Genomic DNA, 18,945 nt, shown 5'->3' with positions numbered 1-18,945 from the left:
GGCTGGGTCAGACCTGCTGGACCGGGACCAGGTCCGTGTGTGATGGCCTCCGAGAGCATGGCCGGAGCTCCTTGTAGCCCCACCGGCTTTGTTCTGGATGATTCATTTTTTCAGGCTGTTGAGTAAAGTAAGCAGATTCATATGCTAATGGAAATGAAGAAACAGTTTATTCTAAAGGGAGCCGTGCTGTTTAGGAGCCGCGAAGAGCCTGGCGTCGAGTGCTGCAGTCCAGTCTCCACGGTCCCCAGGCAAATTAGCACGTCTGTCCCTGTCCATCTGTCCAAACGAGCCGGTGGCATGCTGGCCACTGCCACCCCTGTCCACGGACGCTGCCGTCGACCACGCTCTGGTCCCTCCGGGTCACCTGCGCCTGCCGTCCCTCCAGTTCAGGGTGGGCGAGGAGTCTGCTGGCGTGCTTTTCTGAGCTTCCCTGCAAAGGGTTTGCTCTGAGGGGCATTTGTGCAGTAAACCAGGAGGAACTTCCAGGTCCTTCCCACCTGGCAGGGGTGTTGCTGACTCCATGTTTCCCACCCGTGCCGCTCAGTTCCTAACACAGACAGCACACGCAGGGGTGCACACACACATGTGCATATATGCACACACGCACACCATCTGCATGCTGGCACACGTGTGTGCACTGTATACACACGTGTCCACAGCACCTCCTGTGTCTGTGTGCCCGTGTGTGTGCACACACGCACGACTACACCGCCCAGCTCACTTATGGACACACGTGGTCGACAGTGTGATGCATGAGCACCTTGGCCATAGGAAGTGCTCGTGGCTCTGGTGAACTGGGGTCCACTGAGACCCTCATGCCCACCTCCTGTGGACCCCTGATTGGCAGGAGTGGGAGGAGTGAAATCAGGGGACGGTTACAGCAGTCCTGGGCCGGTGCCATCGGGGAGGGGAAGCGAGCAGGCTGCCCGGCCCCAGACCCTGTGCCCTCACGCCGAGACCACGCTGGGTCCACACCTGCACAGACTCTGTGTTTCTAAGCATCTGTGTAGCCGTGACCACTTGGGCCAAGTGGACCAGAGGCCTTCCAGTCCTTTGTGTCTCCATCCGTCCATCCATCATCCTTCCTTCCCCCAGGGACCTTCACAGAGCTGTGGGTGGTCTTGCACCACGCTGGGTCCGGGGCTGTCTGACAGAAGACCCCCACAGCCCACCACAGGGACAGCAGGGTGGGGGGGCTGGGCTGTCCTGGAGGAAGAGGTGGAGTGGGAGGGAGTGGCGGAGAAGGGTTTCCAGGAGAGGGGATGCCTGCATGGGGGGAAGAAGACTTGGGGAGCAGAAGAGTAAGGGGACAGGGCATCTGGAAGGTCTGACCCCCAGGGGCGTCGGGGAACCAGGTGGGACTTCTGCTGCTAGAGCAGATGGGGGCAGGGTGGGGGGACAGAGCTCAGAAGGGTCTAGACCTAGGTACCAGCAGCGACCCCTTACCCTGGACTCCTCGGGGCTATGGGAGTGGTGGTGGCGGGGTGGGGGGCCCGTTTGGAGGGCAGTGCTCACCCGGGGGTGCAGAGAGGAGCCAGAAGACAGAAGCTCCCAGGCCTCAGTCTTCCTGTCTAGGAAAGGGGCTTGTGCTCCCTCCCTGAAGGAGGGCTCTGGGGCTTGATGAGGTCATTGATACAAGTTACCTATTATTAGCAAGGGCTCCATATGGCATTTCTTCCTCTTTCTCCTCCTCACGGGGCCTCACCTTACGTGCTTGTCCAGACAATGCCATCACCTCGAGCGTTCCTCCTGCCTCTCACTGGTCGTCTTCCTGGCGGACAACTTCAGAGCCGTGGCCTGGAGGGGGTTGTTCCTGGCCGAGGGCCACCCCCGGGGCCACGGTGCTGTCCCAGGAGCTGGTGCGGACGCCACGCTCACACACAGCAAGTGCTCAAGGACTGTTAGCTGATTAAAAAAACTCTCCTGGGCCTTCTGGAGAAGGATGTGGCCGTTTGGAGGATTCGTGAGAAATCGCGTGGGTAAAGCACCATTACCCTTCTGGAGCGTAGATGAACTCAGCAAATGCCTCGGCGTTCTGCTTGTTATTAAGTCCGAGTGAGCTCAGAGCCTGATTGCCCGGGAGCCCGGCTCCTGGCCCAGCCCCAGGGGCGGATCTTCACGGGGGAGACCCGGGGGGGCAGCTGGGGAGCTCCTGGCAGGCTGTGCTCACGTGTATTCCTGGGACAAGAATGCCTTCCGGGACTCGGGTCTCTAATTCCTGCCTGTAAAGTGAGCCTTCTGATGGAGGACGCCACGGGACAGGTGGAAGTGGGGGAGGGGGCGCTCTGTGCACTCGGATGCACCCCTGAAGCTGAGCTCCGAGGCATCGCGGTGCCCTTGGTGAGGGCTCTGGGCCCCAGTGCCGGTGCAGCCCAGCTACAGAGCTGCTGCAGGGCAGCGAGGGCATCCGCGGGCTGTCTCCGGGGAAGGGGGACCCACTGGGCCTGACAGGTGGCCCTGTGGGCTCAGGGCCCAGGAGAGAGGGTGGCCTGGGAGGCCGGGTGGACTGAAGTTGTGATCCCGCTTAGGGCAGAAAGTCCTGGTGGCTGCACGGAGATGAGGAGGCCAGAATTTGGGCTCCCGGGCGCTGTACTCTCGTGGGGTTTCCGGGCCACGCAGGCAGGTCCGCGCTTGGATCCGGTGGTCCCGTGCGGCCGCTGCGGACACTTGAGCAAGCCGCTGACACGTTAGATGTTGGTTCAGCGGCTGTGGCTGCCTCGTCCGTGTGTGTGGGCGTTTCCTCAGTGCTCGTTGAGCACCTGCTGGCGCACCCCCCTCGGTGCCCACCTGTCTCTCTGTGGGAGCAGGTGTCCTCCGGAGCACGCCTGGCACTCGCAGCGGGGGTCACAGGACACTGTCCTTACTGCTCCCCATGGGACCTGCTCGCTGGCACGTTGGAGGCCTGCAGCTCATGGCATAGCATTTGTGAGGTTTCTGGCTGACCTGGGGTGTCACTGTCTCACCCCGATTCCAGGTCAGGCCCTGGGGCTGCTGTGCGGTAGGGACACGGGTTTGCCTTCTGCTGCCATTTGGACGTACAAGGTGGGAGCATCAGGCCTGGCCCACAGCCTGGCATCTGGAGGCCCTGCCAGGGAGCGTCAAGCCCCAGGGGTAGTGCGTTCGCTGTCGATCTGTTTGGAGAAACTGGCCAGGAGCTGAGGTGAGAGACTCGAGGAGCCCAGCTGGTGGCAGGGCTGAGACCTGCACCCAGCCTCCTGCCTCCCAGCACTGCTCAGCCTCCATTGTGAGTCCTGAGAGGCCACAGACTGGGGGGACACACGCCCTTGCAGGCCGAGTCAGGGCGGGCAGGATGGTTGGAGGCTCCTTGTGCCCACACGCCTTTAATGGCAGCATACTCACCACGGGGTGTGGGGTGCGCTGGGCTGGGGCCCTGTGTCCTGCAGCTGCACAGACATCTCTACTCGGCATCTCTGCGTCCAGCAGCGTCCTCTGCTGACGGGAGGAAGCTGGGCGTGAGCCGTGTGCAGGCTCAGCTGTGCAGCCTTCAGATCAGCTGTCCTCCAAGAAGGCTGGACGTGGTTAGGAATGAAACACAGGGGCTCCTCTATCCACATGCTCGGGAAAAGGTTGAGAGTCCTCAGCAGCCTTCGCCCATGCTGTGCAGTGGGCAGAAGACAGGAGGTACCTGACTGGGACATGCAGGGAGGATCTGAAAAGAGGGGAGACCTGTGCTGAAACAACAAGGGCCACAGGGGGCAGTTACAGGCTGACCGCTAGGCTTGAACCCCAACTTCTCGTGATTCCATGTCCCAGGGGGACTCAGAACTTGCACCATCTGAAAAAGCTTCCTGAGAGCTTCCACCAAGAATTCTGGTGGGAATGAAGGGGCCAGTGTGCCCAGAACAGCAAGGGCTCAATCCAGGAGCTGCTGATGCTGCTGATGGTGGATGGTAGTGCTGGTGACGACGATGGTGATGACAGTGTGGTGATGATGGTGATGTGATGGTAGTGATGTGGTAGTGATGATGGTGGTGGTGTTGATGGGGTGTGATGGTGGTGATGGTGATGTGATGGTGATGATGGTGGCGATGGTGGTGACGATGACAATGGGGATGGTAGTGATTTTGGTGGTGATGGTGATGTGATGCTGGTGATGATGGTGGTGGTGATGGTGATGATGGTGGTGGTGATGGTGATGATGGTGATGGTGATGATGGTGATGGTGGTGGTGATGATGGTGGTGATGGTGATGATGGTGGTGATGATGGTGATGATGGTGGTGATGGTGGTGATGATGGTGGTGATGATGGTGATGATGGTGGTGATGGTGGTGATGATGGTGGTGATGATGGTGATGATGGTGGTGATGGTGATGATGGTGGTGGTGATGGTGGTGGTGATGGTGATGATGGTGGTGGTGATGGTGATGATGGTGGTGGTGATGGTGATGATGGTGGTGGTGATGATGGTGATGGTGGTGGTGATGATGGTGGTGATGGTGGTGATGATGGTGGTGATGGTGATGATGATGGTGGTGATGATGGTGGTGATGGTGATGATGGTGATGGTGATGGTGGTGGTGATGGTGATGGTGGTGGTGATGGTGATGATGGTGGTGGTGATGGTGATGATGGTGGTGGTGATGATGGTGATGGTGATGGTGGTGGTGATGATGGTGATGGTGATGGTGGTGGTGATGATGGTGATGATGGTGATGGTGGTGGTGATGATGGTGGTGATGGTGATGATGGTGGTGATGATGGTGATGATGGTGGTGTTGATGGTGATGATGGTGGTGATGATGGTGATGATGGTGGTGATGGTGATGATGATGGTGGTGGTGATGGTGATGATGGTGGTGATGGTGATGATGATGGTGGTGGTGGTGATGATGGTGGTGGCGATGATGATGGTGATGGTGGTGTGGTGGTGTTGGTAGTAGTAGTGAGGGTGGTGGTGATGAGGAGGCCTCTTGAGCCTGAGGAAGCTACATCTGCTGAGAGTAAGGGTACGGTAGCAGAGAAGACTTTGCATCCAGACCCCTGGGCCTTTGAGGTTTCTGGAATGTGCCCCGGAAAGGGAGAACTAGTACTGAGCATCCCCCAGGCTCAGCATGGTGCCATTGTGTGGCAACATCCGTTTGTGCCCTTTTCCACACTGCCCTTCACAGGTCGTTTGGGAGGAAGGAGAACGAACAGCTGACCAGGCTCCATGGAGGGGTGGGCCCAGGGATCGATCTGTGCTTAAAGGTGTTTGGGGCCAGCTGTAATTACTGTGTGATGCTACCAGGGACGTAGCATGTGAGATAAACGTGGAATCTGTTAGAATCCTGGGGAGACACTTCCCCCATGGGAGGGGCCAGAGGGACAGTGAGAAGCAAAGGCTACCCCACAGTCCATGTGCGTTGCTCACACCTGCGTCCAGATCCACGTGTCTCTGGGCTGGGGGCACAGCAAGGAGACCCCAGAGGAGGCCGTCACAGGAGACCGAAGCCCCTTTGGAGAGAGGGTGGAGGGCTCTAGGGCAGGCTCCTCCTCGGTTCCCATCTGCAGCCCCAGGCTGGTCCGCCGGGTCTGGAGGCCCCGCGTATGTCTAGGGCTTGCCCGAGGCAGCCCCTCTCTAGACGGTCTCAGGCACCAGCTCTCCCTCCTTCTCTGACCAGCTAGCCATGGGCGGGCAGCAGTGTTCCTCAGACTTAAATCACTTGAAAATTCCTTTTAAGGGAAAGCTCCTTCCTTGGGCCCCTCACCATTGACCTAAATCGTTTTTATTATAATGTTGCAGGAATATGAGCAAACGCCAAGCTGGGAGCCCTCTCCAGACCATAAACTGGAATAAACTGAAACCATTTACAAATTAAACACAAACAAAACTGCAAAACCAATAAAATTTAAATTTGCAGCATTCATTTTCCAAGGCAGATGTTTGGGGAAGACACAGCGTTCGCGCTGGGCCGGCCGCACAGGCATACCTGGGGGTTCGCTCCTGCACTTGCTTGGAGGCTGTGAGGGTAGGGACACCGCTCGTCATGTGGGCACGTTGTATGAAATCGTGCTGATAATTGCGCATCTTTGTTCGTCATGAGCAGACCTTGTATCTCACCTAGAGTGGTCCGGAGGCGCTCCAGTCCCTGCCCCGAGCTGCTCGTGCACATAGACCTCGCTGCACGACCCAATCATGACAGACTGGGGACAGAGCCCTGCATGTACCCTGCCACACGCTTCCCTACTAGACAGGCAGGGAGCAAGCAGTGCACGCACGTGGGCTGCGTGGCCCCGGGCGCTGCGCCCCACAGCCCTGGGGCAGCCTGCTTGTGACACGAAGTGCCCTAGCACCTACCCCCTCTCCCTGTGCAAGCCCTGCGGAGCTCTGCTCACCAGTGTGGGGCGCACACCCGTATGAATGGGGCGTGCCCCCAGGAAAGGATGGCCAAGCTGATTCCCAGCAGGGGCAGGTCCCTAACTTTCTCTAGAAAAGGCCTTAGAAGGGCCATGTGTGACAGGCATCGTCCTGATGGCATTCAAGTAGCTGAGGGAGGCACGTGTCCTCGCTGTGTGTTTAAAGCCCGGGACTCTCGTGGGAGACGGTCATGGGGCCCTGACGCCACTGGGCCCTCTGCAGTGGTCATCTCCAGCGGACCCCGGTGAGCTCTGCCTCCTCCCTGGGGGTCAGTGCTCAGGGAGAGCGGCTCAGCCCTGGGTCTCAGGCAGCTGGTCACTGAGGGGGGCCCAGGGGAAACTGGGGGGAAGCGTGGTGGGAGGGCTGTGTGCATCATGCTGCCCAGCCACTGTGTGAGGGGCAGAGCGCAGGGGCCCTCACTACACCCCTGCTGGGGCCAGGGACTCCGCAGCTGGACTCGCCGCCGTTCTCCGCCCTGGTGAAACCTTCTGGCTGCTCCGTGGCGAGAAGAATGTCCCTCAGTCATGAAAACGTCCAGCTTGGGGTGGCGGATGCAGACCCCACCCCTCCAGCACTGAAGCTCCCCGCCCCCCACCCAGCCCTGCTCCGGGCAGGGAGCCCCCTCAGCTGCTCCCTCTCGGGGTCGGGCTGGGGGCAGGGGCTGGCGTGAAGAGGTTTCTGGCTGTGTTCAGCGGTCCCCACCACGTGCGGCACTAGGCCCCACATGGACTGGGTGCCACGCTGCCGCCTGTGTCCCCCGTAGGAAGACGGCGCTTCCCCAGGGCCTTGTGTCTGTGCCCCAGGTGGGTTCCTGAGGCAGGCGAGGCCGTGCTGCTGGTGGGCCGGGGAGGACCCTGCCTCCACTCCTGCCACCGCCCTGCGTGAGTGGGCATCGGCGCGGCCCTGCTCTGTCTCCGAAGGGCTGTCCTTTCCCTTGAAGGCCGTTCACTGCCTGTCCTTTCTTGGAAGTGTCTGCGCTGCCCCCTGTCAGGCCCCTGTCACTCTGGGGCTGCCCTAATCTGTCTTCAGCCCCATTCACGGCCTGCCTGAATGTTGTTCCGGCAAATTGGCCTTCCAGCAAAGGGACCGGAGCCGCCTAACACGCTTGTGTCTGGGACCCGCATACTCTCCGCTTCTCGGCTGTTCTCCCTGACGCCAGGCACCGGCTGCCACTCGCTGCTCTGCCGAGGCCAGGGCGACCGGCCCTGCCCGGCCGTGGCCTTGCTGGCCCTCTGTTCCCGTAAGGCCCGCCCAACTCCGTCCGTGTCCCGAGCTGGCCACCCGCTCAGTGCCCACGGCTCCCGTTACATTGTTTACAAATGTGTGGGCTGAAGCAGCAGGAGACCGAGGCAGAGACCCCGTCCCAGAAGCCCCAGCGTCCACATGGAGGGCAGCCTGGGCTGGCCTGGAGCCACTCTGGGCCTCAGCCTGAGGCCCTCAGCACTCGGGTCGGAGCACGCAGGCGGCGCCGTGAGCTCACACCCTCCCCGGCCAGCAGCAGGTGCACAGAGCCCGCACTGTGGCTGCAAGCCTCTTCACGAGCAAGACCCCGGCTGGGGAGTGCAGGAGCGAGTGCTGGGGGCCTGGTGGCCTCTCTGGGTCCATAGACGAGGTGGGGACACGAGGTGGGGTCACGCCAGGGAGAAGGGAGTGGCGCCACCCCAAGGCCAGGCAGGCGCCCCGTCAGAGGCTCGGGGTTGGTACAGCTGCTCCATTTCAGCCTCCAGCGCCCGTCGGCACAGGCCTGCTCTCCTCAGGCCCGGGGACAGGCACAGGCGACGTGGTGATGTCCCCTGATGCGCTGTGGGCCGAGGCACCTCCCGTGGCCTTGCACGCGGCTGGCTGCCGCCACTGTCCCCAGAGGCCAGCAGTCAGCCGCTGTCACTCATGCCCTCTGTGCACCGTCAGCTCCTGGAGGGCACCCTCCCCGGCGCTGGCGCTGCCTCAATGTCACGGAAGTGGTGACGTGTGGCATGAAAGGTCCCTTTGTCCCTGGGATGTGGTGTCCAGAGCTGTGCCTCCCACCGCCTCCAGCAGGAAGTGGGCTCGGGCTGGGTGAGCTAAGCCCAGCAGCAGACAAAAGGCGTGTGTGCTCGGCAGCGGCCCCGCAGTGCCCTCCGCAGGCCTGGCACCCGGCACGCCCAGGCCGCCACACCGCACGGGGGAGGGGTGCAGTGAGCAACTCGGTGCGCCTGCTTGTGCATGTGCACTTGTGAACGCACGGGTGGGTACGTGTCTGTGTGCGTGTGCTGTGCATGCATGTTCGCCTATGTTGATTCATTTCACCGTGTATGTATACACACACGCATGTTTGGGTGAGCAAGGGTGTACATGTGTGGTCAGATATCGTGGCTGCGGCGTGGACGGGACTTGGGCCCCTCCCCTCCCAAGGCTGTGGGGACCCGGCTCCCCGTCCTGCCTCCCCTCTCCCTTTCTGACCTTTGGCTCCACTCGCTTGTGGTCATACCGTGCTTGTGGGGCTCTCCCAGTGCTGGGGGGCCACGTGCTCCCTCCCTCCCACGTTCCACCAGCTCTCAGAGCTGAGTGCATGACAGTCAGGAAGGGGAGAGAGCGGCCCCCATGCTGCTTCGAGAAAGGCGAACGGGCCCAGTGGCACGGAGGGTGGTGTCGCGGGACGAGATGGCCTTGGCCACGGGTCTGGCGGGAGAAGGAGGCTGCCGTGACGTCCACAGTTGGGCGCGTCCGGAGGTCAGCATCTGTCCCTCTCACAGCCCCTGGTCGGAGTGACTGCAGGTGGCCCGACCGTGAGGGCTGGGTGTCCATGCGCACCGACGGGCCGAGCCTGTGCCGGGTCCTTCCACCGGCACCTTCTCCGCCCCCAGCACCGAGCGTCCCCGGGAGGACGGAGCACCAGGGAGAGCACACGGCGCCGCACGAGTGAACCCAGGCCTGGCTCTGCTGCCTTCCCCGCCGGCTTCGGGTGTCTGACCGCGTCACCGCGTGTCCTGCCGACCAGGCTGCCCAGCGCGGCCAGGACCTGCCCTCCACAGGGTCTGTGCAGCCCCGTTCCGGAGGCCCCAGGCCCCAGCGTGCACGGCCTCGCAGGCAGTGCTGAGCCTCGGGCTCCCTGCCTCCAGACCTCATTGCCTCTTGCCACGGGAGGGTGCGTCTGTCCCCAAAACAGACTTATTCCATGCTCGGCCCCTGGGGCGAGGACCGGGCGGACCTGGGCCTCCCTGCTGGCTGAGGTTCCACCCCGTTGGCCCTTGACATTGACAGCATTCCCCTGGGTGCGGCCCCGGGGGGGGGGAGCACGGCTGCAGTCTCCACCATCCTCCCTTCAGCCTCGTCCACCCCACTCCTCATGGCTGATCCCAGAGCAGCTCCCCCTTTACTTGCCAGGATCATGGCTCAGGCACTCGTGTAGGATTTCCAGGGATTGGGCCGTGTGTGCGTCAAGCCCGTAGCCTCCCCGTGGGCTTTAGGGGCGGATTCGCTGGCGCACAGCAAGGCTTTCGGGCCGCCTCTCCCTGTCCGGAAACGGTGTGTCTGGGAAGGTGACACTGCTCGGGGTCCGGCAGGAATAAGGCGCAGAGGAGGAATGAGGCCCTTGGGATGCGCTGGGAAAGGTGCTGAGCTCCCGCGCTGGTGGTCCCGGGAGGGGCTCCCGCCTGCACCCAGCTTCTCGTCCCAGGCCCCCCCCCCTCCCCGCCGGACGGAGGCCGTGGCCCAGTGAGCAGAACCCGGCGCGTCCCCGCCTGCCCTGGGGAACCGCACAGGTGCTCGGCGGCATCTTTGCCACACCGACTTCCCAGCGGAATGAGAAACATGTCCGAGTGGTGGGTCTCCCCCGCGTCACCGCCTGCCAGGCTGCGGGGACAGGATGCCACAGGCAGGGCGGCCTCAGCAGCAAGTGTCTGCCTTCTCACCACCCTGGGGGCCGGGCGTTTGAGAGGACAGGCCAGCCGGCTCAGGTGCTGGCAGGAGGCCTCGCACAGCTCGGTGTCTCTACTCGCAAGGGCGCTGATCCTACCCCACCCTCATGACTTCGCCTAAACCGAATTACTTCTGTAAAAACACCATCTCCGAGGACCCACACTGGGGGTTAGGGCTTCATCATGTGACTGGGGAGCACAGTCCAGTCGGTGGCACGGCCTAGAAAGGAGCTGGGGTCAGGGTGACCAGCTGTTGCATCCCTGGCACGGCCCCCAGACCCACACAGTGGCTGCCCAAGCCCTCTCCCGGCCCGCTCGCCTTTTCCTGACGCCCCTAGGAGGACAGTCCAGCGCGGCGAGCACGGGACAGACACCCAAAGACGCATCTGTCCTCACACGCCTGGACCCAGACTCCGATCCTCGTTTCCTGGGAAGTCCCAGGTTTTGTGCCTTCTCAGCAGCGGGCCGGAGGTGGGGAGGATGCCGTGTTTGGAAGCATGCGTGTTGACCACATAGCTTTGAGCTGAAATAATGCCTGGCCTGTGGTGGGCACCCGATCTGAGCGCCCACACTTCGTAACTGGATCACCCCCCTTCTGTAAAGGCCCCGGATTTATGATCGTGAGTCAATCTGTCATACGTGCGCTTAGGAGGACACGTACTTGGTCCTAATTCGGAGAAGAGCCCGTTGTTCTACGGGGTCCTTGAGGGAGGGTTACGTGGATACGGTCATCCTCTATTTCAGGATGCAGCCCCTGCTTCTAGGCCTTTCCATCAGGGAGGAAACTCCTCAGCACCCCCCACTACCACTTACGGAGGGGCTGGTGCTGGAGCTGGACCTGGGGAGCAGCTCTGAACGGGGGGCCAGGGAGGAATAGCGGCCCGGCCACCCTGTTGGGCACCAGGTGCTGCCCACCGGACCTCCCCACCCCCGTGTAGCAGTCAGGCGGCTGGGGCTGCCCGGGGCCCCCGTGGGCAGTGGCTGAATGGCTCTCTTCTCTCCCGCAGCTCGAATCATCAAGACAAAGCAGTGGTGTGACATGCTGCCGTGTCTGGAGGGTGAAGGCTGTGACCTGCTGATCAACCGGTCAGGCTGGACGTGCACGCAGCCCGGCGGGCGTATAAAGACCACCACGGTGCGTACGCGGCCCTGCTCACACCGTCACCGGGCGGGCGAGCAGGCCCCGGGCAGCGGGTAGCTGTGGGGAGGTGGGCCCCACGTCAGCGGTGACGGGGACAATGGCAGCTGGCTTCTTTGTGTGGACGGGCTGCGAGGCTCGCCGCTTCCCCTCCGCACCGCCCTCGTCCTCCGGGGCTGGATCAGTCTGTCCCTGGGCTGTCCCTGCCCTGTCAGACTGTCACTGCAGGCGGGTGGGCCCAGGGGCCAGACGGAAGCACCCCGAAGGCGTCCGCCCAGAAGTTGGCTCGGTGCCCACGCAGGGCGGTTGGTAACGTCGTCTCGCTTCTGGGGAGCACGGTGTGCTCACAACTCCAGGCAGGAGCTCAGGTTAGGACCCCCTCAGGGCAGGTGATGCCCCTTTAAACAGCAAGTATCGGGAAGGGCAGTGGTCCTCAAGGTCGGCTCCTGCCCTGGGCACCGCATAGTGGCCGTTCGGAGCAGAGACCCTGAAAACCCCCAAGGGCATCCCAGTCCCTCCCAGATCCCGCTGAGGGGCACACCGCGTCCGCTGTTCCAGGAGCCCGTGTCCCCTGGCTGCTGTCGCATGGGCGGGAGGGGAGGACGGGAAAGGGGTTCTGGGGCCGCTCTCTGAGGCTCCTTTTCTAAAGGTAAGTTCCTCAGGGCGCACACACGACGGTGGGAGCCGCGGGATCCGCGCCTGCGTCCACTGGTTTGGTGCTGGGGCTCTGCAGACCTCGGTCCGCATGGCAGTGGCCTCTCCTTCCCCCGGCTGATTATCACCCCAATCCCAGCTCTTCCTCGTGAGCCGCACATAGAAACCGAGACCCGAAGCCGGTTCTGATCTCTTGGTCGTGATTCCCACCTCTGTGCCTTGGGAACGTCCAGTTGGGGAGGTCCGGGGCCCCCAGGGAAGGATCCGGAGAGCCCGGCTGGCATCCGCATCTCCTCGCGATGCAGCTCCTCGGAGTTGGAGCAGAGGAGAACCCGCCTGCTTCCTCTGTCCCCACAGGCCGGCCTCTGCTGGGGAGCCTGGCGGCCCTGAAGGAGCCTGGGGGGCTTCTGACCTGTGGCTGCCACTCCAGGGGCACCCGCTAGGTAGGCAGCTGATCTTTCTGGGGTCCCCATCTGTGTGCCGTTCCCAAAATGCAGAGACCTGGGGACAAGCAGATCCTAGGAGCCGGGGTCGCCGTCCCCTGTTCCTGGGGCCTGCGCGTCAGTGTGTGGATTCCCCGCAGGGCCCAGGGCAGCCCTGTGGGCAGGACATGCCAGGTGATGGAGTCTTCCGAATGCGCACCTGGAGGAGAGGAGGCGTGGGGGGAGGGTCCAGACCTCCCACCCACTGCAGTGGCCCTCCGGCGTGGCCGTGGGGTCAGGCCTGTGCTCCAGGCCCCGGACACGGTGCTGGGGGCAGGCCCGCTGAAGGAGGTGACCCAGCAGCACCCCCATGGTCTTACAGCTGAACCGAGGCTCCAAGCCCTTCCCCACTGCCGTGCTCTGCACTCCCTGCCCTGCGGCCCGTCTCACAGGCCCAGCGTGTGCAGGCAGCCTCTGTTCCCTGATGCGGTCCCTGCTGCCGAGGTCAATCCCACTGCCCCACAGGCCGGGAGCTCGGACCATCGCGCTGGTCTCACTGCTGTGAAAACCGCAGCTCGCGTTAGGTTCAGACATGGTCTTTCCGTGTGCTGGGCCTTCCCCCTCCAACGCTGGGCCTGGCTTTGCACGCACCCACGTGTCTTTGGGCTCTGGAGAGCGACTCTCTCATCTGCCCGCTCTCAGGGGAGACCGCGCTGGAGGGCAGCTGGCGTGCTGTGGCTGGGGCTCGGCAGAGGCACCTGCTGGTCCAGGCGTGGGAAGGACACCTGCTACCCCCAGGGAAAGTCCGGGAGAAGTACCCCCTCTCGGGGCTCCCCGCCCCCCCATAGGGGTGCACACCTGGGGCACAGCGCCCCTTGCAGAGTGGAGGGCACGTGTGCCGGAGCTTGGGCTGGTGCATCCCGGCGAGGGGGCTGTGTGACGATGCTGGAGGCCCGGGGTCTCCCCAGGGGTCTGCAGACACATCTCTGGCTCTGACAGCAGTCCTGGAGTGCGGGGACCTGTCTGCAAAGCTTTCGCAGAAGGTCACTCGAGCTCTTGACCCAAACACCGTCTAACTGGGGTGTATAGTCCCATCTTCAAGATGGCATCGCGATTCTGTTACCAATGGTTGGTTAGCGCTGCGGTGTCATGTGTCACCACGAGCAGGTCTTCTGTGAGATGGACTTTGCGAGCCCTCGTGATTGCTTGGCCACGTGACAGCCCACGCCACCTCAGGGGCCACAGCCGTGTCTGCAGTGGCGCCCCCCTGCCTACCGCGTCACGCCCCACTCCTCCGTGAGGGCCACACTGCTCACATCTCTGTGCCCACCAACCACCTGGCCCCTCGCTCAGGGCTGACGTGAGTACGTGTGATGACTTGATTACATGGTCACCTGAGTAGGGACTCCGGGAACACGCTGCGTTTGCCTTTCCAAGAGCGCTGCTTTTCAGAAGGCAGGTCTTCACCCCATTAGTGGGTCATGAAATTAATTTACTGGATCATGATCTGCATTTAAGGGAAGAAAGAAGAAATTAAGTAAAAATATCAAAGAATCCCGTGTCCTGAGGGGGAGTCCCACTTAGTAAAACTCATGCCCGTGCACAGGGTCACCAGCCGGACGCGGTGACTGCTGCGGGTCATGGGGAATCGCGGGGAGCCCACCGTCCGGGGGGACTTGAGGGAGGATCTGGCGTCCGCTCTGGCTTTCCGGGCTCTGCTTCCCTCACTGTGTTGGCCCTGCGGACAGCGGTCTGCACCAGGAAAGGAGACGCGGGGCTGCCGCAGGCTCTCCTCCAAGGTGACAGCAGCGCCCTCCCATGACGCCCCCAGAGATAGTCTCCCCTGAGCTTTGCAGTCCTCCGCTGTGCCCACTGACGGCGCGCGGTCTGGGTCCACCCCGCGAGCAGAGCACCCTCCTGCCTACACGCGGCTGGCCTCCCCACATGTTAGCTGCTGAGGCCGCGAGCGGCACGTGCCGGTGGCGATCCGGACGCCATAATCAGTAATCACTCTGCCACACTTTGAAACGTGTGCCCAACGCGAGCTGCTGTCCCATCTCCCAAACCAGAGCGGACCGGCCAGATTGCAGCCCGTCTTTCCCAGGCGCTGTTACGCACCACACCGGCATTCTGTACGATGGGAACACCCCGTTGGGAGCGAGGAGCATCCGTGGGGCGTCCAACTACTTCTGTCCTGGAACTTGGATTTCCTGGACACTCACTTCCCCCAAACCTCACTTCCCAAGAGCAGGCTCAGAGAGATGGCACGGCCGCAGCGGCCCGAGAGCGTCTGTGCCCACCTGTCCCAGGAGCGCAGCCAGGGGAGGTGTAGGCGGGCCGCCGGGCGTCTCTGTTAGACGACACTGGGAGGTCAGAGGTCCCAGAGGTCAGCACTCACTGCAGACCGGTTCACACGGTGGGTGAACGCTGGGGTGGGTTATGTCCTCATTTATTCCTGTTGGGCTCTGCCAAGGAGCATCTCCTGCCGTGCTGAGTGTCCCCCCAGCCCCGGTGCCGGATGTGTGAGCTAGCGTGGGGCAGGCTGGGGCCACTGCCCATCTCCCCCGTCCTGAGGATGGCTCGCCTTGTCCACATGCCCGGTTAACCAGGAGGTCTCTGTGCTCGTGGATTCCAAATGTACCACCCGAGGGCCTAGCGTGCCAGATCTGGACCCTCTGAGCGGCCCCTGAGAGCGGCACGTGGGGCCTCGGCTCTGGGAGCACCTGGAGCACAGGGTCCCTGGCTCTGCCAGTCTCTGTTCAGCGTTCCTCGTGCCAGGCACACACCTACGAGGACGTGCAGGAGGAATACCCATAACCCCGAGAGCTGGACCCCGAGCTCTGGACCCCGATCGCTGGACCCTGAGCTCTGGACCTGGAGCGCTGGACCCCGAATGCTGGACCCCGAGCGCTGAGCCCTAAATGCTGGGCCCTGTATCTGAGCCCCACACACTGGTGCAGAGATTCTTACGGGACCGTTCGTAGAAATTTAGCAAATGCTTGTTCTGGGCTCCCAGTTAAAAGAAGAGAACATATGTGCTTCCCGTGTTTGCCATCTGGACACCCCTCTCACGTGACAGGGGCAGGGAAAGGAGAAAAGGCAGAGCGCACAGGAGAGGAAACGGCAGGAAGCAGGCGCTCTCGGTGGATGAGCTGGTCCGGCCCCGCGGTCAGGTGCTCGGGACTGGGGTGCAGGCCCCTCTGGGTGGCCTAGAGGTGGGGCTGCAGGAGCGATCCCAGCCCTCCCAGCCGGCCCCGCGGCAGGCAGACCCCCCAGGGTCTCACAGCAGCGAGGGGAACAAGCCTGGAGACTCCGGACCCCGTAACACCAACACTGGGAGCGGAGGGGACGTCCTGAAGACCCAAGTCCTGAGACGCGCGGGCCCCTCAGCTCCCAGAGGGGACGCTGCGGCTTCTTTCTGGAGACGCGCCCTGCCAGGCTCCGGCGGCCCCACCAGTGACCCCACACTTGGAGGCCCACAGCGGCAGAAGTTCTCGCTGGGTGAAGCCGAGGTGTGTGTGGCAGGGCCGTGCTTCTCCAGAGGCTCTGCGGGAGGGTCTGGCCTCGTCCAGCCTCTGGGGCTCCAGGCGCTCCTGGGCGTGTGGCTGCGTCACCCCTGTGCCTCCGTCACCACGCGGCTGTGGGCCTGCGAGAGCCAGGCCTCTCACTCGCTCCCTCGTGAAGACGCCGTCCCATCCAGGCTCTTCCCCGATCACAGATGATTCCGTGTCACAAACTTGATCACATCTTAAACGACTCCATTTCCAAAAATGTCACTTTCTGAGGTTCCAGGTGAACATGAATTTGGGGAGGTGTCCTGTCTCCCCAATAACTCACTGAGCTCAAGGCTGAAACCCGTGCGTCGCTGTGGTTTGGGGCCTGAGGACCCTTCTGGGAAGCCGACCGTCTGCCCGTCAGTTCTTCATGTCACGCTTGCCAACGTGGGGGAGGCAAAGCGTCACTGCTTGACGAGAGCGACCAAAGGCCACCGACCACAAGCCGGAGGAGCTGGAGGAACGGGGCGCTGGAGGCGGTGGGGGAGGAGGCCACGCAGATCAGTGCCGTGAAGCTCACAGGCGGCCCGCGGGAGCAGAGGGGTCAGGAAGTGGGAGGAGGAGGGCACACCGATGGGACCGCCCATCCCCGACCTTGGCCCTTCCTTCCCTGGTTGCCGGGCCCCCGAGCCCCAGGTTTGTGGGAAGAGAGTCATGGTCGTTTCAGGTCCCTGAGCTGGACACTCGGACCGAGAGCAGTTTTGGAAATGACGGATACCGCGTGTGGAAGAACGGAGGTGTGCCGTGTGCGCGAAGCATGCACGGCTGAGGGCACGCATGCGTGAGCTTACGCCCGTCTGTGCACTTGTGTGCAGGCGCACCAGCGTGAGTGAGTGTCACAGATTTTGTTCACAATCTGGGCGAATGAGGAAGTCTCAGCTGTGAAGTCAATTTTGTAAGACAAGAAGGAAAAAAATAGACGAGAAGATCGATTCAGGAGTTCTGAAGAATATAAGGTCCAGAAATAGAGGAACGTGGAGAAGAGATTATCAAAGAAGTACTTAAAAACAGAATTCCCAGAGCTCCCCGATGCGGGTTTCCAAGGGCGCATGCCCGTGGAGGGTGGGGAGAGTGCGGATCCATCCGCGGCCCCTCAGCGCGGGGCTGCAGGTGGAAAAGCACCTCCCAAAACCCAGAGGGGAAAACGGGTCACGTACAGAGACTCAGCACCAACATGCCTGCTGTTCCGCGGAGCCCCTCGAAGCCGGAGCTCAGCCACAGCAGGTCGTCCCGGACCTGAACTCCAGGATTCCATCGAGGGAGGAGGGGATGGCCAGCCTGGGAGCCGGAGACTGCAGGAACGGTCCCCGGGGTGCAGGGAGAGCACCTGCTCTGTGCGCCCCCCAAGCTGGTAATGAGTGCTCCGTGTCCAGGACGAGGCCCTGGGACCCCCGGCACAGCCCTCTGCCGCAGTAGGGTCTCCAGGCTTTGGGCTGATCCAGCAATTTTTCCCATGGATTCATCCACACCTGTTCCGTAAGCCCAGCATTTGTGGGGCAGTGCGCTTGCCACCGGGGAGGCCCCGGGAACCCCCGATGGGCACAAGTCTGCCTCACCTGCGTGACCAGGCACGGCTGCCCTGGGAGGTGACAGCTGGTCTCAACTGGTCAGAGACCCTCAGGAGAGAGATAGGAGCATACAGCGCCCGCCCTGCGGCCAGCTCCCAAGAGAGCCTGGCTTCTTAGGAGTTTGGTCTTCTCCAGGAGTGAGGCAGGGCCCCGGGGGCGTATGGAAGATGCCAGCGTCCATTCTGAGTGTGCGGGGGGGGGGGGGGGCGCAACTTGGGGAGGACCGTGAGCTTTGCCTTGGGGAGGCTGTCTGGGGCCATGGGTGTGAGGTCAGTCTGGCCACGACAGACCGCAGATGAGAGCTGTGGCTGGAGAGGAGGGAGTGGGGGCTCCGCAGTGACTGTGAGGGGACTCGGTGACAGCTGGCGTACTGCAGGGAGAGATGAGGAGGGGCACGTATGGGGATGGACTCGTGTTCCCGGCCTGGTCACTCCGGCAGGCACCTGTGAGCACTTCCTGGCCTGCGCACGTGCAGGCACGAGGCCGTCACAGGTCAGAGGGAGGCCAGCGTGCCAGAGCACCCGGCATCCTTGTAGGGCAGCTTGGAGGCCCCCAGTGGGGAGGCCGGTGGCCGTGGCCATGGAGGCAAGTCCAGGTACATCCTGGCAAGTGAAATCCACCACTGAGTGGCCAGCCGGTGTGCACTGTGCATGCCCCCCTGTTCTCTGCAAGGAGACCCTTGGTCCCCCCGGGCCCCCTCCCACAGGACCCTCCCGTAGCCTTGCTGACACGGGTGGCCTTGGGGGCCTCTGCAGCGCCTGGCAGGCATGTGCCCCAGTTTTCTATCTCCCCGTGTGTCCTCCAACCGCGGTCTGCTGCTGGGAACACACCTCTCTCCATGCTCACGGCCGCCAGCAGCTCCTTCACTCCCGAACTCTGGGACTTCTGGGAATGTTGGGCACAGTGTGTCGTGCCCCCCAGACGCTGTGCTCCCAGCCTGGCTCTGCGGGCGGCTGGAGGCCTGCTCTCCCATCGCACCAGCCGGCAGGTTCTGAGCGATGCCCGGGCCAGCCCGCCACCAAGCACGGCTCCGCAGGCCATGTCCCCAGCGTGAAGCGGCACGCTGCTCGTCCGTGTCATGAGCCAGGGCTCCAGGGCGCAGCAGACCCCCCGCCAGCTGTGAGCTCCGGCAGACAGTGCCTCCTGGAGGTGTTTGGGGGCCTTGGGTCTGTCTCTGATCTCGAGTGAGCCATCCCAGCAATTAGAAGCTTTTATTACAGAGCCGAGCCTCAGCTGCCGTTCTGTGGCTCATTCTGAAAACCAATAAAAGAAAAATGACTCTGGGCCGCGAGTGAGGCGCCGTGGGGCTTTGCTGGCCAGAGGCCACAACTGGCTGCCTCATGGCAGGTTTTC

The 18,945-nt window shown here is 62.6% G+C and overlaps 1 protein-coding gene across 2 annotated transcripts in view; it reads left to right on the top strand.

Moving 5' to 3' along the window:
• TAFA5 (TAFA chemokine like family member 5) overlaps positions 1 to 18,945 on the top strand; it is a 190,837-nt gene that overhangs the window by 147,151 nt on the left and 24,741 nt on the right. For both annotated transcript variants that reach the window (XM_087868606.1, XM_045815515.2), the window contains exon 3: positions 11,264 to 11,391. In XM_087868606.1, the coding sequence (XP_087724732.1) occupies positions 11,264 to 11,391 (128 nt within the window). The remainder of the gene's footprint in view (positions 1 to 11,263; positions 11,392 to 18,945) is intronic.

Source organism: Ursus americanus, chromosome 17 (assembly GCF_024610735.1).
Source record: "Ursus americanus isolate L20-20 chromosome 17, mUrsAme1.1.p, whole genome shotgun sequence".
NCBI lineage: Eukaryota > Metazoa > Chordata > Mammalia > Carnivora > Ursidae > Ursus > Ursus americanus.
Note: the sequence above shows the minus strand (reverse complement) of the source record. Positions and strands in the feature narration are given on the sequence as shown.